The sequence below is a fragment of the Filicampus tigris genome, chromosome 12 (genome assembly GCF_054856515.1).
Source record: "Filicampus tigris isolate MCC_2025a chromosome 12, RoL_Ftig_1.0, whole genome shotgun sequence".
In the NCBI taxonomy this organism is placed as follows: Eukaryota; Metazoa; Chordata; class Actinopteri; order Syngnathiformes; family Syngnathidae; genus Filicampus; species Filicampus tigris.
This window is the reverse complement of record NC_141228.1, coordinates 11688565-11715072: the sequence shown is the minus strand read 5'-3', so window position 1 is coordinate 11715072 and position 26508 is coordinate 11688565. Positions and strand designations below refer to the sequence as shown.

General features: G+C 41.9%; 4 protein-coding genes across 6 annotated transcripts in view; 2 read left to right on the top strand and 2 right to left on the bottom strand.

Moving 5' to 3' along the window:
- Positions 1-1489: 1489 nt before the first annotated feature.
- Positions 1490-9369, top strand: prrg1 (proline rich Gla (G-carboxyglutamic acid) 1). The gene is made up of 4 exons (XM_086047683.1): positions 1490-1590; positions 2319-2359; positions 3051-3211; positions 6359-9369. Exons 2-4 carry the CDS (start codon positions 2350-2352, stop codon positions 6809-6811), a joined length of 624 nt encoding a protein of 207 aa, XP_085903809.1. The 5' UTR covers positions 1490-1590; positions 2319-2349; the 3' UTR covers positions 6812-9369.
- Positions 9370-9373: 4 nt separating this feature from the next.
- Positions 9374-13893, bottom strand: cpox (coproporphyrinogen oxidase). Its single transcript, XM_086047682.1, has 7 exons — positions 13205-13893; positions 12459-12602; positions 12154-12264; positions 11882-12023; positions 10980-11198; positions 10604-10708; positions 9374-10525 (listed from the first exon to the last, which is right to left on the bottom strand). The coding sequence occupies exons 1-7, from the start codon at positions 13764-13766 to the stop codon at positions 10441-10443; spliced, it is 1368 nt and encodes a 455-aa protein (XP_085903808.1). The 5' UTR covers positions 13767-13893; the 3' UTR covers positions 9374-10440.
- Positions 13894-15179: 1286 nt separating this feature from the next.
- ccdc181 (coiled-coil domain containing 181) lies at positions 15180-20975 on the top strand. 2 transcript variants are annotated; one of them, XM_086048044.1, is made up of 6 exons: positions 15180-15259; positions 16344-16477; positions 17089-17937; positions 18535-18681; positions 19013-19170; positions 19244-20975. In XM_086048044.1, exons 2-6 carry the CDS (start codon positions 16376-16378, stop codon positions 19413-19415), a joined length of 1428 nt encoding a protein of 475 aa, XP_085904170.1. In that variant the 5' UTR covers positions 15180-15259; positions 16344-16375; the 3' UTR covers positions 19416-20975. The 2 variants fall into 2 exon arrangements, with proteins under 2 accessions (XP_085904170.1, XP_085904171.1); XM_086048045.1 differs by having other exon boundaries at positions 15239-15259; positions 16373-16477.
- Position 20976: 1 nt separating this feature from the next.
- p3h2 (prolyl 3-hydroxylase 2) overlaps positions 20977-26508 on the bottom strand; it is a 52842-nt gene continuing 47310 nt past the window's right edge. Inside the window, exons 6-15 of one of the 2 annotated variants that reach the window (XM_086048041.1) lie at positions 26411-26500; positions 26024-26064; positions 25029-25120; positions 24824-24951; positions 24192-24287; positions 23974-24124; positions 22992-23109; positions 22744-22819; positions 22124-22264; positions 20977-21953 (exon numbers count right to left, since the gene is read on the bottom strand). In XM_086048041.1, the coding sequence (XP_085904167.1) occupies positions 21864-21953; positions 22124-22264; positions 22744-22819; positions 22992-23109; positions 23974-24124; positions 24192-24287; positions 24824-24951; positions 25029-25120; positions 26024-26064; positions 26411-26500 (1023 nt within the window). In that variant the 3' untranslated portion in view covers positions 20977-21863. The remainder of the gene's footprint in view (positions 21954-22123; positions 22265-22743; positions 22820-22991; positions 23110-23973; positions 24125-24191; positions 24288-24823; positions 24952-25028; positions 25121-26023; positions 26065-26410; positions 26501-26508) is intronic. The other variant, XM_086048042.1, reaches the window with a different exon arrangement.

Sequence of the window (26508 nt, the reverse complement as noted above, 5' to 3'; positions counted from 1 at the left end):
TTGCATTATTGCATAGTGTTGTTAGTTTTTATAATTGTGACATGATAATTAATGATAGAAGAGGTATTAGGATTAAGTCGGGTAGGCCTACAGTTTTACATCCATCCATCCATTATCCTAACCTCTTATCCTCACAAGGGTCGCGGGCGTGCTGAAGCCCATCCCAGCTGTCATCGGGCAGTAGGCGGGGTACACCCTGAATTGGTTGCCAGCCAATCACAGGGCACGCAGAGACAAACAAACATACACACTCAAAATCACACCTAGGGGCAATTTTAGAGTGAGTTAACCTACCATGCATGTTTTTGGAATGTGGGAGGAAGCCCACGCAGGCACGGAGAGAACATGCAAACTCCACATAGGATGGCCGGGGCCGGATTCGAATCCACGACCTATGAAGTGTGAGGCGGTCATGCTTGCAGTTTTACACCACTGTAAATTGCTACTGCAATTATAAACGTATTGATAAATGATTGCCTGTGGCACAGTGTCAATTCAATTCTGAACATCAATGTTTTCTAAAAGGTCAAACGTCCCCGTTCAGTATCATCATGTTACATGTACAAGCCCGCTCCGGAGTGTGATAGCTGGACTGGCGTGAAATTTATCGGTGGGCCGCTAGGGGGCGCTGTTTTAGCCCGCTAGTCCGTAAAGTAGATATAGCCAGGCCCAAAGTGACTAACCTGGGGCGGCGTGAATTGTGAATTTGGTCAGCGTGCTTTATGGATCGTTCGGACCGCTATTTCGTGCAGAAAGCATTCGCTAAGTAAGCAAGCGTCTCTCTCTCTCTCTCTCTCTCTCTCTCTCTCTCTCTCTCTCTCTCTCTCTCTCTCTCTCTCTCTCTCTCTCTTTCTCTCTCTCTCTCTCCTTTAGAGACTATTGCAGGTGGACAAATACATTTGTTTAGCACTGTTCACTTTAACACTTTAATAATTGTTCAAATAAGCAGTGATTGTGATCTAGTAAGGCATTCAGTTGTTATTTTAATTTTTGGTCAAATGCAATTTAAAAATCAATGCTGGGTGGAATTGGAAATTAATTTAGATTGATACACTGAACGTTTAAATGAATGGAACTGATAGTCGTTATACTGTTTTGATGTCAGCGTCTCATACCTGTCAACCTGAATCTTACAAGTTGTAATTTGCCCGTACATTTCTGTATATAATCTTACACAGTATTTATCGCTCAGCGGGAGAGGTGGGGGAAACGGAACGGACATTTCTATATAGAATCTTACACAGTGTTTATCGCTCAACGGGGGACTTTGCTCGTGAAAGTCGGCCGAAGTTTGCAGTCGGACGAGATCGGTCTAACAAAAAACGAGTTTTTAAATTTTTTTTCCCCTACAAAAATTGTTATACACAATCTAAAATATATAAAATACGAGGAAAACGTACAAGTTGACAGGTATGGAGTCTTTTGAGCCGCCTTTCTGTCCCTTTAATAATTAGAGCAGTAGCCTGTTATTCGGACGTCTTTTGAGTCAGTTATGCGCCTGCGCACTGCAAGAATAGCAACAGAGTCGGTCTGGGGGGGCCGCAGAGGAGATGAGGCAATCGTAAATGCGCATTCTGGCCAGCGGAGAAGGTAAGCGGTGTTGACTCCTGTGCTCTGTTATATTTATTGACACCGAGATACAAATGTAGTAGTTCTCTAATGAATTGTATTAGCTTTTGGGTCTGGGGGTATGTTGCAGTTTTGCCGCACGCTTCGCACATCATCCCCCGGTTGGTTGGTTGTCACGTATGGGGCGCTAGCTAGCCTCAGCCCCGCTTTCCGATGCAAACTGACTGTGGGCGATTATGACAGCATGTAACGGCGCTTAGCTAGCTAGCCAGCCAGCTGCGGCGCATCTCTTTAGTACTACTTTGAAAACCACACATCGAGTAGTTGTCTTTGTTTGATGTTGTTGTTGTCGCCTGCTGCTGATGGCTGTTTTCGTTTTGTGGGGTTCCCCGAACCCGCCCATGAGAAAGCGTGGACAGTGGCCGCCATTGGTCACTCACACTGGGACAGTAGATGTCTCACCAGTGTGACAATGACGCCACTTTTCTCCAAATTAAATAGTATTTTCCATATCGCTTGTCCTCATTTGGCTCGCAGGTTTTTCCTGTTAATAATGACCTTAATTTGCCACTTGAACTACCAATTGCAACAAACATCCTTGGAGCACCTAACCTAGTTCAAATAAGTTCAGTAAATGCTAAAGAGGAAGAATGTTAGTTTTTTTTGTTTGTTTTTTAATAGGAAGGCACAGTTAATAATTGTCTGACTTTTATCAGCAAGTTTAAAAATGCTGTGTTTATTCTTTGCAGATAAATCACCCGGGGGGGACTGACAGGAAGCATGGGGAGTGGTAAGTTTGCTGTAATTTTACACTCTGGTTTGAAGTCCCATGACTCCATCATTTATACTTTCTTAGATCGCCTCCTCTTGGTGTCTTTTTCCTCTCAAATGTGTCAGTTTTCAACAGTGTTTGTCTAACATACTGATGGTTCTTTCTGGTTGTTTTTTTTAATTGAACATGCAATTCCACTTCTTCCTGTCATGAGAGTGTCACATTTTCCTGGTATCATGTGTTTGTTTTTGGATCAAGTCTTTGAGTCACATGGACATCATTACTTGTTAAGAATGTAACACACCAGGACGGGCATGTGGTGTTCTTATCAAAATGTGAGAAACAGAGGTGCTCTGTTGTTATAAGTTTATCCCAACAGTTTGACCCGGATGGCTGGGTGCCAAAATTAAAGACGCTTTTGTTAGTATACAGAAAAAGTGGGCACCGGATGGGCTTTGTTTCCGTCAGCACCCCTGTCCCTCTTCCTCTTTTTGTGTGTATCTCTATCCTCTTTTTGTTCTATGTGAGCTGCACTCTCCTTTCTATAAAAACACTTTCTTTGCTTAATTTGTTCTCATCCTCCTCCCTGCTGTTGCCCCTCGCCGGGTCGCTTTCCCGCAACCGCCGCCATTTTTTTTTCTTCGTTGTCTCACAAAATTGTGACATTTCCCGGCTCTCTCCCTCCCTCCGTGACCCTCCCCGACCCCAGTGTTCCTGCCGGCGGACGCGGCCCACTCGGTGCTGCGGCGTTTGCCCAGGGCCAACTTCCTCCTGGAGGAGATGAAGCAGGGCAACATCCAAAGGGAGTGCCGCGAGGAGATCTGCACCTACGAGGAGGCCCGCGAAGCTTTTGAAAATGACGAGAAGACGGTGAGATGATGATGATGTCGATGTCGCTTCCGCTTCACATCTGTACTACACTGCTTCCTTCCAATACAACCAACCGACCTCGGCTACTTCATGTGTACTGAGTAATGCAATGGGCTACCAGTTTGATAAACAATTTCGAAATAACAAACTTGCTCAAATATAATAATGCTTAGTGCAACATAGTGTTGGGCGATATGGCAAAAATATCATATCACGATTTTTTAAACATAAAATCACAATCATGATTTTATCATGATTCTGTTTTTGCATCGTTTTTTTAGACTAACTTGCACATTCCTGACCATTTTCCTCATGTTAAACATATAAAATATATTTAAAATGTATACTAAACCCTAAAAGAAAAAAAAAGCCAGCTAAACTTTCTGACCAGGTTTTAATTTGAATAGTGCCAATTTTTATCAAAATGTGCAGTGAATGTAAGCATAAAAGGTAACATAACGTAAACACAGCTCGTAATGCGGGTCTAGTACTTTGAAGAGTCTTTTAAAGCCCTCGTTTTCCACTGTTTTAATGGAAATCATGTCTTCGGCAAGGTAATAAGTCACTGCCTCAGTTACTTCTTTACAATGCTTGCTTGTTTTTTCATATGGAGTGCCCTTGTTAAATGTCTGTGTTACCGTGGGTTGCGTTAGCTTGGAGCTAGCGACTGCCTCTGGCTACCATGTGTCTGATCTCCGTTTGCATTGGCTGTCGGCGTAGTTTTTTGGGTGCCGTCTCTGTTTCCGCAAGTGATTAATCGGGTTTGTCGTGTCGCCATCTGACGTCCGAACCGAGTCGCTGCAAACTTTGCAAATAACTGGTTTGCGCTTTCTCCTCCGAGGAAAAGCCAAACCAAATTGACACTAGTGTGGATGTGGAGTTTCTTTTCGGGAAACAAACGGTATACGCGTACGGTGCACTGTGCGTGCTGTGATTGGTTGATCGGGTATGCGTCAGCGGCTGTGAGCCGCCATAGAGCTAAACTGTTTAGAATGTGCCCTGTAGACGATCAAACGATCTTTCGGCTTTATGAGATCGTCAACACGTTAAAGTCCTTAACGATCTAATATCGTCACATCGCCCACCCCTAGTGCAACATATAAACTATATTTACAGTAAATAATATAATAATATATAATATTTTAATAAAAATTTATTGTTATTAATGAAATTCATGAATGTGAGAACACTGATTGTATGAATTATTTCTCACAATGATTTAACGCAACATGCAACCCATTAATTTTGACAAATATCTCTCTCACCTTTCTAAATTGTCACCTCTATAACATTCCTAGGAAGTCACACTATCCCATCACTGGTGAGCTATTTTTAGAACACGGCCACTGGCTACTCATTTGGTCCTGGGGGGGGGTTTGCCGTGGTTTGCAACGTTTACAATCTTCTATGAACTACTGACGCCCTAATTAAATATTAACGTTGTTTAAAGCATTTTTAAAGAAAATTAAAATGGTCAAAATGCCCCCCAAAGTCCCTATATGTTTTATTTATTTATTAATTTTTTTACTGTTCAGTTTAAGTCAGTCCCCTCCATGGCGGGCTCCAAGTTTGCGTTCCGGCTATTTCACAGATTTTTGTCTGTGTGGTAATCACTCAGTACTGTATTGTTGTGTTGTTTTCGGTTGTAATTCCATTTTCCGCCACCGGAGGTTGGCACTATTGTTCAACACTGTAAATTCAGAAGAAGAAGGGACGTTTTTCAAGATCATTTCTAGAGACTATTGAATGTCTCAATCCTCTTCCATCTGCTGTTTTTACAACTTCAGAAAGCAACGGCTGTAGGTTCATTTCATAATGTGCATGTTTAGGCGTGATTACTGGACAGAAATGCGGATGATAAGCAAAAGCTTAACATCCCACACCGACTCTACGCGGTTGTCTGGTTGCGTCATTTAAAGAGCAGTTGCTTGATTTTTCTTGTTCTAGTCAACTTAGGCATGTTGAGCTGAGCAGCTAGTTAATAAATGTAAGTTCAACACTGCACTACTGTTATGTCGCAATAAGATCTGTTTCCTCTTGTATGGTCAGCATCACACATTTGCTCTTTGCCATCACTGGATCCTTCAGTGCCTGTTAATCTGAGGTTCTGGGTTTCATTTTCGGCTCTGGCCCTCCCTTGTGGCGTTTTCGTGTCCTCTACATGCTTAGATGTATATGTCCGGCCGCGACCCCCCACCCTTTTTCATAAAAATCACCCAGCCCATTAGTCCAGCCCCTTTTTTAAAATTTGTCAGCCCCCACCCTTCCGCCCCAAAAATGGGCGTCCGGCCCAGGGACGGACTGCCCAGCTCTGGTGTGAATAGTTTGCAAATGGTCAGGCAACTCGCAACCTTAAAAAGGACAAGCATGATAGAAATGGATGGATGGTATCTCTGATGGTTAACATCACAAAAAAGCTCGAGACAAAGCTAAGTTTTTTTCAGGAAGTGATTATTATCAGCAGGAAGAACAGCCAGGTGTGTGGTGGTTGGGGGGGTTTATTTGCTCTCAACTGTTGCTGGCAGCTGGTAAACTGTGTTGTGTCACTGATTGCACACAGTCATGTCGGCTGCGTCATTTGAGGGCATTGTTTTGTCCTATATTGTGTTGCAGTGATTCAGAATAGAAGTATTTAAGAAGCGGACACCGTGACACGTGTTGCATTGACCTCTTTGAATTTGTGTCACATTGCGGTCCCTCGAATCGTGACGACCCCTGTTAAATCGAATACACACCGATCATCTCTGCAGCGAAATGAATGAATTCCCCCAATGACTGCGACTGGCACAAAAAATCCCCGTTTCCTAATCGTGTTGACGGCAGCGAATCTGTTCCGAAACTTTCACTTATGGGGGAAAAAAAATAGTTGACACCAGAGTATAAATCACAGAACCAGCCAAAGTTTGAAAAAAGTGTGATTTCTAGTCTAGGGAAATATGATAATCGGCCAATAAATCGGTTTTCGGAATGTTATTCTGCCAAATATTGGAATCAGCAAAAAAAACAAAACAAAACAAAAAAACATTCAGTCGGGTTCTCATAAATCCAGCTCAGTGGTTCTGATCATATTTAGGCCTGTGGAAGAAGTTCTAAGCTGGCCCTGCTTGCTACCAAGCGATCCTAACATGTTTTTGCGGTTGTGAGCAGAGACGCTTCTGGGACGAGTACGTGCGCGAGAGCAGCCCTTCAGGAGGTCTGGAGTCGGTGGTGGGCGGCGTCCACTCCCTGTACCTGATCGTGCCGCTGCTGACGGTGGTGTTCATCGTGGTGGCCGTGGCCGTCATCGTGTTTTGCTGCCACTCCCGCAAGCGCTCGCAACGCAGCCCCGGCCTGGCCCACTCTCACCACGACCACGTGCTGTCGGTGGTCTCCACGGACCCCTGGGGGCGGGATTATCACCACGACGACCGCTCGGAACTCAGCGGCCACAGCAGCCCCGCCGGGTACCCGGGCTCGGAGGCGGCGTCGGCAAGGGCCAGCGCCGCCGACCGCCCGCCGTCGTACGAGGAGGCGGTGGGCCGCGCCGACGTCCGCGTGGAGACGGAGCCCCCGCCGCAGTACGAGGACATCATCAACACCAGCGGAAACCGCGGCAAGTAAACGGACCGCCGTCTTGACATCACGACGCAACCTCTGCCAGCGCTCGACATTTGCACTAACCGTTTGGAGAGGAGGGCCGAGCAAGTGAGTGCAGCAAATACCAAATTCAACAAACATCTGTGCTGTCGCGCTGTAGCAAGGCAAACTTCTCATGAGGACAAAGTAGGAAAAAGGATGGTTGTGCTTGCCATACCCAAGGATTTTTGGACTCTTGCTTTACTGGTGCCAAGTATTCCAAAATTTGCTCGCACGGTCCAGAAACAGCATAATAGATGGCTTCATCCGCTCGATAAAGCCGCACTCGTTCAGGGAAGCAGCATCTCCAGCTAACTTGTACTTGCAGCGTCAACATTGCACACGCGTGGAAAGCCATTGGTTTCATTTGCTCAGAATCACAATCTTTGCCCAGCAAGGTCTAGTGCACTCTTTGCCACTAGTTAAAAATTTTGGTGCACTAGTAATATTTTTTGCACTACTATATGAAAGTTCCGCACGGTAGTTGGACAACTACTTGCTACTAAGTGAGGTAAAACGTCACTAGTTGACAGCTACTTGCCACTAATACTACTAGTGACATTGTAAAATTCCATTCGCTAACACCTAGTAGTGCACAGATTTCAAGTGGTGCTTTATTTGGCCTCACTAGTAACGTAGTTTTCCTACTAGGGTGCAGAAAAGCCATGCAGTAGTTTAAAAAAACATTACTAGTAACTTAGTCCTTCTACAAGAATGCTAAATGGTTTTATTGAGGACACATAATTACATGCGTTGTGCAATTTTTAAGGAATCAAACAATGATTAAGAGGGTCCTCATTGGAGTTTTAATGTGTCATACGTAATTGAAGTCGGGCCGCCTTGCTCCGCTCTGCTTGTTTGGCCTTTGATGTGTTGTTTTGAAGCTACATTCATCTGTGAAAATCTTCCCTGCGCCCCGAAGCTTCAACACATCGTTTGGCAGCGCAGGAAAATTGGAAACGAGGCGATAGAGCCGGAAGCTTTGGGGAACGCGTTCTCAGGGAAGATTGTGTATTTAATGCCCCAGTGGACAAAGTCCATGTCAAGCATGTGTAACGTATATAAATATAAATACTGTATGTATAGTCTGAATGAAAGTCAAATTACAGTAAGGTTGCTTTTTACTGTATATGAAGGTGTGAATATTAATGGATCTGTTATAGCTGATAACTAAATGAAGGCACTTGTGTGGAAGCTCACAGTGAGCCCTTGAAGACAAAATGCTGACTGCGTTTGGACTTTGTCAGTTCAAAGTTATCAACTTTTATTTTTTTGCCTGGTGTGATTACACAATGGTCCATTGAGAGGCATTTGCCTTGAGGCTAAAATGTCCGCTGAATGTAACATCTTCAAAACAGCTTCAACCATGGGTGTTAAACTCAAGGCTCATTTTATGTGGCCCACTCAAGATTGTGTATTTTATTTCTTGCCAAATGGATTTGTTCTTTTCCTTTAGGCAGAAAATTTGTACCAAAAATGTTGTTTTTTTTATTCACGTGAGGTGGTTTTACAAGCATTTATTTTCACCAAATCCCTTCTTCCAGTTGAACTTGACTTCTGATTTAAAAATCAATTTTGTTTTAAAATATGCATACTTGGATGATAATTAAATGCAGGGGTAATTTGTGCATATCGTCGCTGTCATGTGAAAAACACTTATGTCCATTTCTTTGGCAATCTTATTTTTACATGAATTGTGTTTCCGCATTACAGACATCGCATCGTGAAAATTCTAAAATTGGACATAAGTGTTTTTCACAGGACAGCGACGATATGTAGTAAAATGATTAGATTATATATTTACATGTTTTTCAGTCATAAACAGAGGGAAACCATAAATTTGACGCGGCCCATGACGAAATTGAGTTTGACACCCATGACTGAGCAATAATTGATGGGTCCAGGCACACTAATGCAATATTGTTGCATACATGAAATGCAATTTGTTGTAATATAGTTATACGCTGAGCACTGATTTTTCTTTTTTCTGAGTCTGTTAAACTCAGCACTCACTACTTTACATGACCTTGAAGTGAGTTGTGTTAGTAGCCATTTTAACTCAATGTTACACAATGCCTTAGCTAAAGTAAGGCAACACAAAATGCAAGGGAAACTTGTAAGAAATTGTCACTAATACGTACAAAAGTGTGAAATGATTTGTAATACAAAAAAAAAAAAAAACAGTTGTGTCATGTTTCTCTTACTGTCTTCCGCTAGGAGTTAATAAAATGTAGGTTTTCCCTTATTTAACGTACAGACAAATTATGTCAGTTTAATTTGACCTGACATTATTTTTAGATTGTTTTTAATCGTTAAATGTGCTGTACCATCTGTACAGTAAGTACTGAGGCTTTGGAACTAGTTGGTGAAGGTTCAAGATCTACTGTGAAAAAAAATACTCTTGAGTATCATGAAGAATAAAAAAGGATTCCAGGTGCAAAATGTGGCCATTTACGGGCAGCGGTTCCTAGTTTTCATGGTGCACCAAGAATATGATATATTCTAACAAATATATACTTCAAATAAAAGTCAAGTAGAACTCCAAACTATAATTCGCACGTCTTGGGATTTATTTACAAAGATAGGAAAAAAGGAAAATAAAAGTCAAATCAATTCATAGAAATTTTTTTCTAATCACAATGCATACCAGGGATTGTTTATCCTAGTGCCCATTATCATGCATGCAGACCATTTCTGTTGTTCATTTTGTCCTTAAACCGGGCCTCAACTTACCAACTCTGCATGGAACGTGAACCAAAAGGCAAACATTGAACTGCCTTTGAAGGAAAACAAACATTGAGTTATCAGCCCAAGACCAGAAAAACAAGTGACACTTTTCAACACACTTAAAAGGGAAGTTAACCCCCAATAAAGGCATTCTTATCTTATCTTAAATGTTCTTTACAAGAATATGTTCTATGCAGCCCCACTAGTCCAAACATGGCATTCTAATTAATATTGTGTTTGTGGAATACGAGTTAAGCAGTAAAATCCACCCGGCCATTTTACCACTTAGCTGTTGTTTGAAAATGATACCACAGTTGCTCAGAGCTCAGATAACGACCAATCATGGTTCAGCTTCAGAAAACAGGTGAGCCGCCCCCCTGAGATGGTTAAAAATGGGTTGATTTTGCTGCTTAACTCATATTCCACAAGCGCAATATTAATCAGAATGCCATGTTTAGACTAGTGAAGGCGCATAAAACATATTGCAAAGAATTTAGGGGCGTTGACTTCCCCTTAAACACACATAGTAAGCAAGTGCATTTATGTGATGTGCATACACACACAATGACTCAGTGTGTTTCTATTTCCCACCACGTGTAGATGAAAAAAAAAAAAAAAGAGCAGTGAGTCTTCAAGTAGGGCGAGCTACATTTAGCCTCAACACAAAGGGACATGTCAATGTGAGGTGACCAACAGCAGGCACAATGGCCACCAGGCAAGGTACCTTTTTTTTTTTTTACATAGCCTTTAAGTAACAGACAACAGCAATTACAATAAATAAAAAAAGAATGTCAAGGAACCTCCCATTATTTTGGTAAACATCACTATTATCAAGTGCAACATGGATGTTCCGTCAATATTGACTTGTAAACGCGTCAACGCAGCGCTCACAGCCACTCCTTTGGATTTCGTAACACCTCCAGCATCTCGGCCTCTCGGGTTCCGAGGGCGGGCTCGTGCATGTACTCCCACCTGAGGGGGAAGGTCCACTCGGTTAACTAAGCGCCGCCGGTGGCTCGTCGGTGGCTTTTATGCTGCTGCGCCGCTTACCTGGCGGTGAGGGGAAGGGACATGAGGATGCTCTCAATTCGCGATCCTGGCGTGGCCAAGCCGAACTTCACTCCTCTGTCGTACACCAAGTTGAACTCTACGTATCTGAAGCACAACGTCACGCTGGTCTCACATGCGACGCATTTGTGTGGTTCTTAGTCAAAAACAAACTGACATTTACATAATTGCCCTGATACTGATAATAATCTGATAATCTGATGATGTGCCATAAAAAAAAAAAATTAAAAAAAAAACGTATTCATGTAATATTACATTGGAGAATATCCGAAGCCAGTGTAGTTTTCTTTTCCTTCTCAGTGTGACCCTAATACCGACTCACCCGCTCAGACAACACAGACCGCAGCGACACACTCACCTTCCTCGTCGCACCTGCTGCCAGTCTTTCTCCTCGTCGGTGAAAGGATCCCGCAGGTGCTTGTGCACTATGGGCAGGTAGCAGGGCACCACGGTGCGGGCGCAGCTCTTGACGAAACCGAAAGCCTCGTCCTGACTGGGGCCGTCGAGATCGTCAAAGAAGATCCCCCCGATGCCCCGAGTCTCTCCTCGGTGGCGGACGAAGAAGTATCTGTCACACCTGAAAGAACACAAGTTGGCAACATCGTAATCAAAAGAACGACTTGTGGAAATAGTCACGGCCCGCACTGACAAATTTTCGAGTGTTTTGTGTTCATTTATTTTCACTTGTTGTATTATGGCTATTTTGTTGTTGTATGTAAAGTGCTTTGTTACAGCTGAGTGATCAGTTGTTCATCCCTAATTTCTTATCATTTTGTAATTTAATGAGGTGCACCTGTAGATTATGTGACCTTAAATTCAACCTGACTGGCATCCACTAATTGTTGTATCTGAAAATTTGACACTCATAATCCAACATGATTATTGTGATTGTAGTTAGCGGCGGTGCATTAATGAGAGCTCTTTATCGTGTGACTTGCATGATACACAGTAACTGCAGTATTAACCATATTGTTAAATTAGTACCTTTCTGGCCGCATCAATCAAAATTGGAAGGCATTGTCTTTGTAAATGCGGCATTTTTGATGCAACTCTTGTATTTTATGTCATATTTTAGAGGTGCTCATAATAAGGTGTCCATAAAAATATTGACTCAACAACCACCCATTGAAGTGCATCAGATAGCCATGGTCATAACGGTCTTTTTCCTGCATTCTCGTCTTATCAGCATCACGCAGTCAAGAAACACCCTCAGCATCCCACGTGATGACATCACACCCTCAGGCGCGCATTTCTTTGTACCATTTCTTGAAGTCGGGGTAGTATTGCGGGTGGTGCTTGTCGCAGGCCTCCTTCAGGGTGTTGTGGAAGTGAAAAGCATCTTCTTTGTTGACATAGACCGGAGTCAGGTCTGTGCCGCCACCGAACCACCACTGTTTGGATCCTAGCATACACACACAAACAAACACACGGGAGGGAGGAGACAAGGGTGATGATTCATTCATGAGCTGAATGGAGTGACGGATACGAAGACACGGCTGTTGACGTCAAGGAGCGGACAAAGGCACGCTCACCGTCTTCCTCCTCGATCTCGAAGTATCTGTAGTTGAAGTGCACGGTGGGGATGTGCGGGTTCTTGGGGTGGATGACGGAGCTCACGCCCATGGCACAAAATGGCAGCTTGCCTGAGACAAACAATTCACATGTCATTATTATGCTCTGTTACTTTGTGTTCTCCATGCCTGTCAGGCGTCTTCAAGTACTGTGGTTTTATTTTAGTTTCATCTTACAGAGGTTAACTTCTATTTCCACATGTTCGACACTCAGAAATGTTAAAATATTACCCAAAACAGTTGTTGATGAAGGCGACAGGGCTTACCATCTTTCCCTTTGAGGACCTTGCCCCTGCTCCTCATCTGCTTGGCCGCCTCTTCGGTCAAGTTTCCAAACACAACTGACACATTGACGCCAGCCTTCTCAAACACTTCACCATCCTGCAACACGCAGCTGATCCCACCACCACCTGAAAGACAACGTCTATGCCGTTTCATGCATGCAATCATCAGTAGATTTTATAATAACTAATGCAACTAAGTGAAATGTAGGGAATGTGAGAATAGGAAAATGCAAACACACTGAACTATTGTACTAATATAATGAGAGTTAATGCTCAAATCATTGTGATTGAATAGGACTCTATTTCGTGTTCTGTACTTAAGTAGTATTTCTAATGTGAACAGCTCAAATGCTAACTGTGCTAACTCTGTAGCAAAATAGTTATCTGGATTTTTTTTTTAATGGAAAAGGTGAAATTGTGGGAAAGTGGGAATTTTGGAGAATGTAACAAATAGTTGCCCCTGCTCACATTCTGAATAAAATGAGTATTATGACATTAGAATGGTTTGACTCACTTGAAAAAATGTGGACGTTTTAGTCTTAGAATGTCAAAAAGTGGCATAATAATACTTTTTTTTTTTTCAGAGAAAGGTAAACATTCAGAAATTTTAAGATGAGCCTAGAATGCACTATATCCTGACATTTCCCCCCAAAAGCCAAAATAAGCCTAAAATGTTAGTAGGGTACTTTATGTGTAAATGCTTTTCAACATACTGCAGTGCTTCCTACCTTCTTTTCTTTCCCAGCGATCTACCTTGAAGGTGCCACCGTCCACCGCCTCCAAAGCTTTGCAGAACTCGGCCTGCGTCTCCATGATGAGCATCTCCATCCTGGTGCACATCTCGCCTTTCCTCTCCTGCAGCACGACGACGTCAGTGACCGGGGGAGACATAAATTCCCGGCACCTTGCCAAGATGTCCCCCTCCAACTGGTCCTGGTCCTTCTCGGCTGCTCGGGACACCAAAGTCGCCATCTCGGCCCGCTGCAAGTGGTTGGCGTTGGCCAGGAAGCCCGTGACTGCAGCGGCTGCAGTGACTGCTGCAGCTCCGCTCAGCGCCAGGGCTCCCCGCCTGCTGCTTCGCCCGCCGGCTGACGACCTGCCTGCGGTCCCTTGGGACATGAACCGTAGGCTGGTGGTCCTGGACGACCATGCTGACAGTGATAATGAACTAATGTGTGGCGAACGAGACGAATGACACTCTCCTGCTCCAGAAAGCCCCTTTAAATGTGAAATAAAACATCGCCTCGACGTAGCCCGTGCTGTATTCTTAACGAATACGATAGTGGCCATTTTATGTAAGGAAAGCCACACGTTATATTGTCCTCACTCGACTCTTTGGTGGTCGCTGGTTACTGAGGCCGCACAAACTAGCAAAACATTATCATAACTTACTGATAAGAGTTTTACGCCAGAGAGCACGTACTTCCGCGGTAGTGAGAGAGGCATTATGGGAAATGTAGTTTCTATAAACCACCGATCACTTAGCCATTCCTGATAGGCGAACTGAAAGTCCCAGATAGCCTTGCGACTCAACTATCGACGCGTTCACGTACTCTTCCGCGAAATGTACTCAATTTACATACAACGCCCACTTTTGTCTCGATAGACAGATAGATAGATAGATAGATAGATAGATAGATAGATAGATAGATAGATAGATAGATAGATAGATAGATAGATAGATAGATAGATAGATAGATAGATAGATAGATAGATAGATAGATAGATAGATAGAAGTGAAATTCATAACACACAGTAGATAGAAGTGAAATTCATAACACACACCAAATTGTGAACAACACTTGACATTTAAAAATAAAATAAAGTGAATTACACAATGTTTCGGTGGCTAGAACCCCTCTAGCAATGGATATTTTAATACAAATGGAAATAGTGAAGCAAGAGATGTAGACAGAAAACACAACAATATTCATGGACATAGATTATTTATTCTCTGCAAAAAAAGATTCATATTACTGCAGTTTATTCAGTCATTTCATTGAAAAATGTATGTTTGTACCATGTATGTATTATACAGCCTCTGGTGAACAAGGTGGGCACACTAGAAGTATCACAATGAGCTGGAACGGACTAATGGCATTTTCATTGGTTTCAAATATTTCTACAATGTGTACGAATGGGTTGTGCAATATTATTGACAGTGATACAATGATATAATGGTTAATTATTATATAACACAATACATACAGTGTATGGAACTGTTAATGTTTGCATGCTTTAGCACATTGAAAGTTATATTTTCAAATGGGTAAAAATATGACTTTAGAGTGAGGTACATATACTTGTTTAAAACAAGTTATTTTAAAACTTTGGGTATAATGAATTGAATTGCAGCTACCTGGACTAGTTAAACTCACTGTTTATTTTGACATTTTGTGATGACCATTTAAAATCTAAAATCGTTTTGGGGATTAAACAGACTGTCAACATTAAAACTGAATGACATTTCATAAAATACTAAAAACTCTACTATCGTTAAGTTATGAAGGAACGTTTCTTTTTGTGGAGACAGCTCATGCGAGTGGGCTTTTATTGTCGTCTGTGCGCATGCGCGGGTGTAAATGTTGTCAGTCTCTATGGCGACCGGACAGTTAATGCTTTTAGAGTTGTAGACAGCGAGAGATTATGTGCACAGGGCAGGTGTCGCCCCGCAGACTGACAGGCTCAGTGTGTATGTGACACATTTAAATGGTGGAAAACAGGCAGCACGTTCGTATGTTTGGTTTCACCGTATTTTCACTCTTTGGGAATACGAGCCAATGGTAAGTTGACAAACGTTTCTTTTTAATTCATTAGGTTTCGCGTGAAATCCTTCCAAGGCCCACGGGTGAACTTTTAATTACGGTACAGCCGGTTGTTTATTGATTTAAGAAACCTAAGCGATTAGAAATAAGATGTCAGACAGGGTTCAACACTTTTTGCAGCAACTCTGGTTGTTAAACATTGTCTCACACAAGATAGTATAATTTATTGGATATGTTCAATGATTTGTCAAATACCTTATTAGTGTTATATCATTTTAAATAATGATTTAACTCAAGATATAACAAACAGCACGGACTCATATTACCCATAAACAATAAGACTGGACAGACAAGAAAAACTGAATTTTAAGGCTGTATTAAATAAATAAATAAATAAATACATAAATAAATTGTAGGAACGAATAAACAAAATAAATAATACAAATGTGTTTTAAGACTGTTGTGTAAATACAATAATACAATACAATACAATATTATTTATATAGCGCATTTCATAACAGCTGGAGCTGTAACAAAGCACTTTACAAACAATAAACAAAAAATAGTACTAATAATAATAAACAAAATATTTTCTAAGTGATTAATAAACCGCTAACAATTATAGTACGCATGTTAAATAGTACTCTAAATATATCCAAGTACTCCTACCAATTACAAAAATGTGCTTTGCAATTTGGCTTTATTTTTTAGATACTCAGCTAGATATTTACATTTGTAGACACAGTAATGACTACAACATTGGGGACACATGTGATATGTCCATAATGGGATTTATCTGAAAGTGTCAAGGAAACTGAGCCTTAAGGTGTTTGTTAAGGCAGCATTTCTGATGCAGCTCTTGCTTGGGTTAAATTTTATTCCACCACATTCTAAAATCAAACCTCCAGGAATAACATAAAGGCCATTATGTAGAGATTGAAAAAAGTTGACTTTCATGCAAGTGGTGTGGAATCAGTGTTGCCTGTGTCTCGCCCAAAGTCAGCTGGCTCAAGCCTTCTTGCAATCCCGAACAGGATAAGCACGCTAAGAAATGGATGACATATGATAGCAGTATATAATTGAATAAAATCCTTCCTCCTAGTACAATATTTGATCTTCTCCTGATGGTAGATCATGAGCGAGGCGGTTTGCACGAAATCCCAGGAGGTGTATGAGGACGACTTTGAGAAGGATCTGGACTGGCTGATCAGTGAGGAAAGTCGAAGCGAGGAGCAAGTAAGTGAAACCCAGCAGCTGACATACTGTACTACAGTAATGGCATCCTTTCACTGTGCTGCAATATTCATGAACATGCTTATACACGCACATTGTTACACTAGTTGCAACAGCTAACGTTGTACAATTTGGAACACAGTGGAAATTGTATTTAGTGAACTCAATGTCCATGGTTTCCATGACCTCTGATGGGACAGTTGTTGCTAAACATGGCTGCGGGTACATGCATTGCTTTTGATGAGAAAGTCGCCCCTGCCAACATGACCGCGATATTGGCGAGCTTTTTAGCCTGTTCTAGTCTTTTTAAGTCTGTTTATCTATGGCAAGCCAGAAACACATTACCAGTTTCTGTTGATAAACGGCGCTGTGTCGAAATTGCAGCCAACAATCGGCAATTCTTGATCTAAGTGATTTTTGAAAGGTACTGTACAAAGAGCCATTTTGAGTGGACTGGAAACTATTTTCTGTCTGTTGAATCCAGGATTCGTTGGTCCGTTAAATCAAACCTCCACTGTACAACCAAAATGTTCAGGGAAAATGAAGTCAATTGAAGGAATTGTGGCAGATAGATTTGCTCAACGCTGAGCTACATACATATTTCCACCACACAGGATCCTGACTACGAGGACATTGAAGCGCACATCGACAAAGAGCTGGCCGAGGATGAGAAACAACATAAAGCGAAGGAGAGAAGCAGCTACTCCGAGGGGCAGGTGGACGATGAAGAGCGGTGGCCCTCACCGATGGGCCCGCTTGAGTACGACTCGGACAGAGACAGCCCCAGTAAGTCCTTTCATGCGACGCCGCCTCCTTTGGGAGTGGGCGAGCAGACAGATGAGGAGAAGCAGTACATCCTGGAGAAGATCCAACAAGCTAATAGGGAGCTGCGGGATCAAGAAGCTCCGAATTTGAGCCGGAGGCGGCGACTTCACTTTAAAGAGACGCTGGTTACCTTGGTGGTGCCTCCATTGCAGTTGGAAAATGATGCCGGAGAGGCAGATGCCACGGCAATGGAAGTGTCAGGGAGGCTATCTGAGCTGAAACTGTCCCCCCGAGAGGAGCATCAAGGTGGGATGAGAGACGAAGCTCCGAAAGAGGGAAGGGTCCTTGTGGAAAAAGATGGCAGGTTTGACCTTGTCAGCCTCAAAGAGGTGGAAAATCAAGGCCTCCTCCCTCCAATTGCACCGGAGCACGCGGGGAGCCCCATGAAGAGCCCCGCTTCTTCCGTCCCCTCGCCACCTTCGCCCGCCGAACCTTTGTCCGATCGCCTGCGGGCGCCCCGACCTCCGGGAAGGCCCAGCTCGGCCTGCCACAGCCACAGAGGAGGCCAGAGGAGAGGAACCAAGAGGCGGGTGCAGTCGGCCACCGGGACGCTTTCCCAGGCCACGTTCAAGCTGTCACCTCAGCAGAAGGAACTGCTGCACAAGGTCCAGGAGAGGAAGGAGAAGATGGCCAGAGAGGTAACCACACTAGTGCATCCTCACTATTCACCCAGGACGGGACCTATATATATACGTATATATATTAAAAAAAAAATATATATATATATATATATATATATATATATATATATATATATATATATATATATATATATATATATATATATATATACACAGTCGGTGGTCGACCGGTTAGCATGTGTGGAGTTTGCATGTTCTCCCCATGCCTGCGTGGGTTTTCTCCGGGTACTACGGTTTCTTCCCACATTCCAAAAACATGCATAGTAAGTTGATTGGACACTCTAAATTGCCCCTAGGTGTGATTGTGAGTGTGGATGTTTGTTTGTCTCTGTGTGCCCTGTGTGCCGGCAACCAATTTAGGGTGTCCCCCGCCTACTACCCAAAGACTGCTGGGATAGGCTACAGCACGCCCGCGACACTTATGCGGATAAGCAGGTATAGATAATGGATGGATGGACGTACTCTAAATCCTTTCATTGGCACCAAGACGTCAACAGATGGCGCCAAAGCAATTCATATATGCCACAACACAACTATGCGAGTGTTGACTGTTTTATTCAAAGCCTGTCATTCAAACCTAATGTATGGTGTCAGGCCGAGCAGAGGAAGCTGGAGGAAGAGGAGCAGAAGAAGCAGGAGAACGAACTGGCTTTCAAGGCCTGGCTGCTGAGGAAGAGAGAGCAGCTGCAGCAGGAGAGGAGAATCCACAGAGCTCAGGAGATGGAGAGGATGACCTCGCAGGTAATCACCGCAAAGGGGAGATCTCAGACTCTTCAAAACACTCATTTTAATGCTCAGAACGCTGCATCAGAAGTCGTTTTGTTTGTTTGACTTTACTGAGCCAAGGCATATGTTTTAGAAAAATATCCCCTCAATTTAGGTACACATGTAGTGTGTCATTTTTTAAATTCATCACACACAAGGGGCCCAAGGCCAGACCTGTGAATGGCAACTTCTGTGCAAGATGCTTAATTTCGCAATTACAATCGCAGTTTAGAGACAAAACAAAGACAAATGTCCATGAGAAAATGAAACCAATAAAGTTTTAAGTGTGTTTTTGTTTTTGCTGCAGAAGGACTCCAGTGAGCCGGAGGAGGCGTTCCGGCTGTGGCTGCAGAGGAAACAGGAGCAGCAGCAGCGAGAGAAGCAGCTAGTGCAGCTGAAGAGGCTGGAGGAGGACGGCGGTTATCTACTGCGCAGCCGAGAGGAGTGCGAACGTGCCTTCAAGCTGTGAGATCATCGTTGTCTTTGGTTCCCTTTTTTTTTCTACACACAAACGTTTGACTCACGCATCCTCCCTCAGATGGCTTACCCGGAAGCGGGCGGAGAAGAGGGCAGAGCAACGGGCGGCTCGGGAGCGGTCACGTAGGTTTGTGCTCGAGGAGCGGCGGGCGCGGCGCATGCGCGACTTGCTGTACACGGCCAGCGACACCAGGACGTTCAGGTTTACTGATCAGCTCACCTGTCACTTCTGAAGCGGGTCAACCAGGGCCCTTCACTTTCATTTTCCAGGTTTGGAATGGTACGCAATAAATTACGTTCAGATACCGCCGTACTTATTGCTCATTTTATTTCATTGTTTTATATTTAGGGGGTTTCATACAGAAATATTCACTATAATTATGCCTTTACTTCTGCAACAGCATAGACTATCCATTTGAGCATTTATTAGATATCTATGGGATGAAATACGTGCCACCGGAAATTGAATCTTAATTACTTATTTGAATTTGAATCGTTAAACTTGAATAATTGCATTGAAAAACTGAATTTGAATGACATAAATTGAATTTGGATTCCACCATTAACCTTGTTGCCATGATCATATCGAACTCCATGCCTTAGGCATTACTGACACCTAGGGGTAAAAAAACGCACTACATATATCGATAGACTATAGGGGCTCATCATAAGTCTCTAAATTTTACACAGGACTTCAAATGTAATGGTCTATCCTCAGTTCCTATCATACCTTGATTAGTTTAATTTGAATATTACTGAGTGTCTGTTCTGTTTGGGGCAGTGTTTGGTAACAGAACGACTTGATTAGTTATTACTCTGCATCTCATAGTTTAATAGGCTTTAATACGTTTAATAGGCTTTTTAATTTGGCTTACTAGTAGATGGACAACTAAATATTACTAGTGAGGCAAAACTGTCCACCAATTGACATCTTTATGCTACTATCCTTACTAGTAAAGTGCTCGAAGTTAACAAGTAGAATTTTGTGTCACTAGTAGGATGCAGCCGTCAACTAGTGCAAAGTTTTGCTACTAGTACGCCAAAGTTGTTGCACAAGTGGTGAGGACAAAGAGTGCACTTGCATATATGCGCTGGAAACTGAATAAATGGTCAAATGGCGTTCTTAAAGCAGTTCAGAATGTATTCAATATTCTTGATAAGTATACTAGTGCTGCAGTGCATCACACATGCCTACTAGTTTGGCCTAATAGGGCAACTAGTGGAGTTTTGAAAAAATGTCATTCTACTTGTGTGCTGAATTGTCTTACTGATGAGTACAAATGTAGTTTTACACTTACAGTACTGTTGCAGCCAGAGTCATATGATTTCATGTAGCAAAATATGTATTTCGATACTCAAGTATTCTGAAATATTTTTTGTACTTTAATTGCTGAGATGTTCTCAGGAAAGATTATTTGGTTTGTTACGGAAAATTAAATGTGTTTTTTTAAGTTTTAATTAAAGATGAACATTTAGCATGCTCTCGCTCGCTCTCTGAGGGCTTTTTTTTTTTAAATGACTTCAGGTTTTGGTTTGCTGTTTTCTCAAAGCACATTCACCACAGTGACCTCTTAGTGTGTGTACATTATTGTGAAATGTTTAACTTGGACAAAACAGCAATGCTATATATCTTCAAGAGCTGACTTATGTTGACATATCGTATTTACCGATGTACCAATATCTTTTTGTGATTCTGTTGGAGCAATTTATAGCAACTTGTAGATGTGCTCAAGCACAATTATGTGAGTTTGCATGTGAGGGAATGAACCCAATAAAAATATGACATAGCAAGACTAATCGTCTATAATTTATTAGGGCCCGTAAACATACAATTTTGTGCATTTCATCATTAAATATCAATGAAAAAAAAGTGTAGAACCTCACCCAATTGGATTAAAGCTCTGAATCTCTGCAGAACAACAAACAAGAGATACATTTCCCCATTGAATTTACAGTGCATGACTTTGTCTTATCACCTGTAGATCAACAAAAATCAACAATATCGTATTCCTTGAAACAGGAAAGATTGACCTTTTATGATAAAAAGCTTCCCATAGTAAACGCAGACAGCTGTGATAGCAGCTGTCTACGTATTAAAACATAAATTAAAAACACAACATGAGATACAGACACATTTTCCTCAAACTTGACAGACAGAAGTACCGAGCGCATGATTATTATAAATATATATCATATTCAGAACACATCTCTTTAAAATAGTGCTAGTTAAAACATCTAAATGAGAAAACAGTGCACTGTCTACTTCGAGGACAACAATTACTGGCATGGAAATAATAAAAACAAAAAAAATATTTTGGACCTGGAAATTACCGTACCTGCTTGTCAAGTATTAGTGACCTGTATGTAACCTTTGTTGTAATGATGTACTCATAGTGTTTTTTTTTTTTTTTACTGATTAAAGCCAATATGTTGAACTCAAAACAACCTAAAGCTGGAAAAATCTCCCATTTGACACTTTCACAGATCAGTGACACATAAAAGAACACAAAAAACAGCAAGAACACACTCCAGCAGACCCACAAACACTCACAAACACACACGATCCCAAGATCATCGCACCTGCAACTGAAATAGTACAAAAATAGATCTGTTTCTGATTCAAAGGTAAGCTTCACAATAAATAAACATTGTCAACAAAAGAGATGAGGTGGAGGCTACATCTACAGTTCATCTTTGGGGTTGATGTCGAGGCCATCGCCCACAGACTCCGTGCCCCAGTTTTGGATCAGCTCGTCTGCCTGCACTCTCTCCTGCACAAACAACAAGCGCGCTGCGCTGTCAGTGACGGTCTCGGTTTGGGAAGCAAAGCAAGAGGAATTGCTTTCTCCTTGCATATGTCTAATTCCTGAAGAGCTTATGGGGAAAATGTTGCTATTACATGTACATTCAGGGAAATCGGTTTTAAAAAAGAAAGGGGTACCTTCTCCTTGTGGATCGATTCCAAGGTGAACCACAGAGCCACGGCACACCTCCGCCCATTCGTGACGGCCTTCACGCCGTGTGGATTCTCCCCGCCGGAGGAGAACGCCACCATCCTGCCACACTTGGGCTTCACCGTTGCCTGCGGAGGCGGAGGACCAAAACAATGCCCAATCACTCTAAATTTCAGGCTTACATCACAGTAAAAAAAAAAAAAAAAATGTCAGTACGCACATAAATGACAATCGTTTATGGGGACAATTACTTTGTATATTGAAATAAAATACTGGAATGAATACGCGGCACATGACTAATAATGCATTTAGCATCGGTAAAAAAAAAAGTTGTAATTAAAATAATGAATTACAGTAATTAATCACATTACAATATGTATTATGAATAAATTATTATTATGAATGAATTAAAACACACTTTAATAACTATATTGTTGATTATTTCTTGGAAGGAAATAATAATGCGATAACAACAATCTGTTGCTCCAGTATCTATTCCTAGCATATATTTATGATGATGATGATGATTCATTATTTGACCCCTAGTTAACCCTAACCCTAGTCTTACACTACAAATGGTACTTTTAGAAACGCAAAAGCAACTTACTGTGACTGTTTTGGCGTCCATTTGCGTGAAGAAGATCTCGCCACCTTCAAAATCTTCATTGAGGTATAGTAGTGCACTGAAAATAATATACGTGTACAAATTCGAAGCCATTGGTAACCAGCTCATTTTCCGCTGCTTTTACTGATGTTTTGAAGACTTTGTCATGGTATTTTTAGCACCGGTACCAGAGTTACTTTATGGAGATACAGTATCGGAGTCCCAATTGTTGGTATGGTGACAACACTAACCTGTAGTCCCTATGCATGAATGAGGGGCCCTCCTTCCAGCATTCATTGGCCTCAGGGTCCAGCAGACAGTTGTCAGCGTGGATGGGATGGCTCAGGTCATTCCTGTGGTCCTGCTGACCTATCAACATCCGACGCAAAAAAGTGTTTCCATGGGTCTAAAAATGCCACTGGCTATAGTGATGTGACCAAAATATATTTCCTACTAGCTCTTTTCATGGCAATACATGATAATTACAGAAACACAGACTTGATTCCAAGTTTTCCCTTTTTTTTTTTAAATTAAAACTGGGTGGTGCACTGGGGTGAGTTTAAAGTAGCCTATGGTTACGTTGAAATCAATTATTGAAAGTTGACTTTTCTTCTTTAGTGAGAGTGCTGATATTTTTGCTCTTAATCACTTTAATCATTCATCTGTTAGATTCACAATACACTCATATTCACACCGATGGGCATGGGCAGTCTTCAATGAACCTGCATGATGAAAACGCGGAGAAAATGCAAACACCACGCAGGAAGGCCGGAGCTGAGATTCCAAGCCAGAACTACGAAGCAGATGTGTTAAACTCATGCTGAGACTTTTTTTATTCCAAGTTCAAGCCCACATTTCAAACCCTTTGTCATAAAAATACAAGTCGCTGTGTTTCCATATCCCATGTTTGACTTTAAAATTTCTTTTAATCGTCTTCATAGTTTTATACTGTAGCACTTAAAAATCAATCACTTTTTTTTTTTTTCTTGTAATTCAAAGACTTCACTCTTGGAGTATTTATTTTTTAGCTCCGTGAGAAAAACTATTAGCAATATCTCTGAGTACGGTGCACCGCCACGCGCAACACCTACGATGAAAATATTGTTAAGTTAATAGCTCTCTGCCAGTGTCAACTAGTGCTTATCTTTGTAAAGGCCGGTTTGTCTGGTGAGCGGACAGTAATGCAATTAATGCAATATCCCACAGGTTCAAAAGCATCGTACGACGACTGACCTGCGATGGCCGTGCGACACACCAGGTGAGTGTAAGAAAAGTGCAGAGTGGAGTTGATCATGAAGTAGGACGCAATGATGTCCCTCACTCGCTCGCTGGCATCATAGAAGATGCGGGCGCTTTTCATGGACACCTTGCCCTCGTTGGCGTACTAGAGGAAGACACGTGTTCACGGCTGAAGTTCAATTGGAAAATGAAAAAAGACGCTATTTGTGTACCTTCAGGGCTGAGAGCACGGTGGCCCCTTCAAACTTTTCGTTGGGCGTGTGAGGGGACGCCCTGCCGTTGTATCCGTCTCCTGCCTTCGTGACCTTCTGAGAGAGAGCAGCGTTACAATATGCAGCATCCGTCCATTTTCCATTGCGCTTGTCCTCGTTAAAGTCGCCACTAATACACCACCTCATATAGCATGTGGATGAAAAATGTTGCTCTGGCTCTTCAGCAGGGTTGGGGACAAACATTTTCCGTGTATCACAAGCACTGATTAGCTAGCTGACGACCAATCAGAGTGATCGCCACCGACGGCCAATGGCATTTTGCAGACTGACGATCAATGGCACATTCATTGAAATCACAATGACACAACGATCTCTTAATTCGTCACAATTGTAAATGTTGCTTTTTATACTTAGATTTATTCCGGCTTGTATTGTGAGAGTGTTGGGCAAGGTTGGCAACTATACAGTATGTGTGCATTTTATTTCATGGAACCTGACTGTGGATTGTATGATAAACACTGACTTTTTGGTCATGTTGAATGTGTTAACATAATCTTGATTAATAATCACGACAAGTATTCACTGAAAGCGTATTTGCTCTTCTAGCTCCGCCCCTGTTCTTGAGTCCTTACTTGCGCCAGCTGTTGGAGCTCTGCGCATTCGTCCTCGGTTATAACTTGATCCAGCAGCACCCGTCGGGTCCCGTTCATGTCCGCCGAGTTGTACACCAGCTTCACACCTTCGTGCAACAACGAGCCACCTGCACAGAACACGAAGCTGCTTTTGTCAAAAGCTCGACAGCGCAGGCTGAAAAAGCCGCGAAGAGAGAAATGGGACCTTCTTTGAAATCCTGCGATGCGGCCACACTGACGTTCTTCTTCTCTGTGATGGGAACATACTCCATCCCGCCATCTGTGCCAGAGGGAACCCTGCAGAAGAACCACTCATCAACATTTTGAATGTTGTATGACACATTCATACTCACAAAACACTGCCTTAAGTACACTTATACAATAGTATTAGAATTAGTGGAACAGCTGTATCACGAATTCTGTCAATATTAGAGAAAAAGTTGCAATATTCTGGGGGAAAAAAGTTGCAATTGTGTGGGAACTTTTATTAGGACAAAAAGAAAAAAGTAGTTACTGTACATGATTTTTTTTTAAACATTTATAAGAATGAATGTGTAATTTTTCAAGAAAAAGTTGAACTATTATGACAGTAAATGTGAAACTTTACAAGAAAAATTCGAAGCACTAAGTGAATAAATGTGTAATTTGACATGACAAAACTTGAACGATTATCAGGATAAATATGTAATTTGACCAGAAATAACTGGTAAAATTCTGATGAAAAAAGTTACAGTATTAGAGTTTAGAGTATTAGAGTAGAAAATAGATTACTAGAAAGTCTAATTCATGAAAATAAAAAGGCAAATCTTGAAAATTTTTTTTACATCATAATAATATGATCTTAAAAAAAAGACCTGCATTAAGATGAGACTATTGAATTTAGCATAACTGAATGATATTAAAGTATTGCTAATTTTACAATGTTTTCCATGTACTGTATATGCGCTTTTTTTGTCATGTCATGCCTTTTATTTTCTTTCTAGTTTGGCCTCCTCCTTCATACTGTACGATGCAGTGCAGTTATACACCAATGAAAAACAAACGCAACACAGTATTAATAAACTCTTTGTTTAATTAATATTTAATTAACTAATACTAAAGGTTTTGACACATCCATCATATTGGGGTTTATTAAATTGTGCAAGTGTACCTATTGATGTGGCCCTTTGAGAGCATTATGCACAAGATGTGAGCAAATACCTGGTGGAGTCGTCTCTCCCACCCGAGCTGCTCCAGTAATTCTGCAATGAACAGTCAGTTTTTATTATGAGATGGATAAAAAAAAATCAGTAAAAGTTAACATGACCAGCAGATGTCGCCTTTCACTTAAAAAAAAAGCAAAGTTGCATGTGGACTGTGCCAGAAACCTGCTACCCTGCTTTGAGTCTTTTCCAGCAGAGAAGTGCTTGGCTTCCAATACACACTCAGCAGATGTCGTTGAGTACAAAAAATTGCCTGTTCACTTATAGACGCTGGTTGCGTTTGAAGGGCGACTCTGAACACCCAAAATAAATAAAGGGACAACTCATAGTTGTCTTTGAAGTTTAAGTTTGAAGGCGCGAGCAGTACACGTAGCCGCACACACACCCCTTCAGTGAAGTTCACGCCCATGATTTGACTTCCAACCAGAAGAAGCTCCAGCTCTTGTTTGTGCCTCCTCAGGTATCGTGCAGCCTCCTGCGGAC

What these genes read in the sequence shown, in the direction of transcription:
- prrg1 (XM_086047683.1), top strand. An exon ending in TTGAAAATGACGAGAAGACG is followed by an intron (nt 3,212 to 6,358) that starts GTGAGATGATGA and finishes GGTTGTGAGCAG; the next exon opens with AGACGCTTCTGGGACGAGTA.
- cpox (XM_086047682.1), bottom strand. Translation starts at nt 13,766, where the DNA reads ATGGCCACTATCGTATTCGTTAAGAATACAGCACGGGCTACGTCGAGG. An exon ending in CGAGATCGAGGAGGAAGACG is followed by an intron (nt 12,024 to 12,153) that starts GTGAGCGTGCCT and finishes TGTGTATGCTAG; the next exon opens with GATCCAAACAGTGGTGGTTC. An exon ending in TCCCTTCCCCTCACCGCCAG is followed by an intron (nt 10,526 to 10,603) that starts GTAAGCGGCGCA and finishes CTTCCCCCTCAG; the next exon opens with GTGGGAGTACATGCACGAGC.
- ccdc181 (XM_086048045.1), top strand. An exon ending in AGGAGAAGATGGCCAGAGAG is followed by an intron (nt 17,938 to 18,534) that starts GTAACCACACTA and finishes GTATGGTGTCAG; the next exon opens with GCCGAGCAGAGGAAGCTGGA. An exon ending in TGCGAACGTGCCTTCAAGCT is followed by an intron (nt 19,171 to 19,243) that starts GTGAGATCATCG and finishes ATCCTCCCTCAG; the next exon opens with ATGGCTTACCCGGAAGCGGG.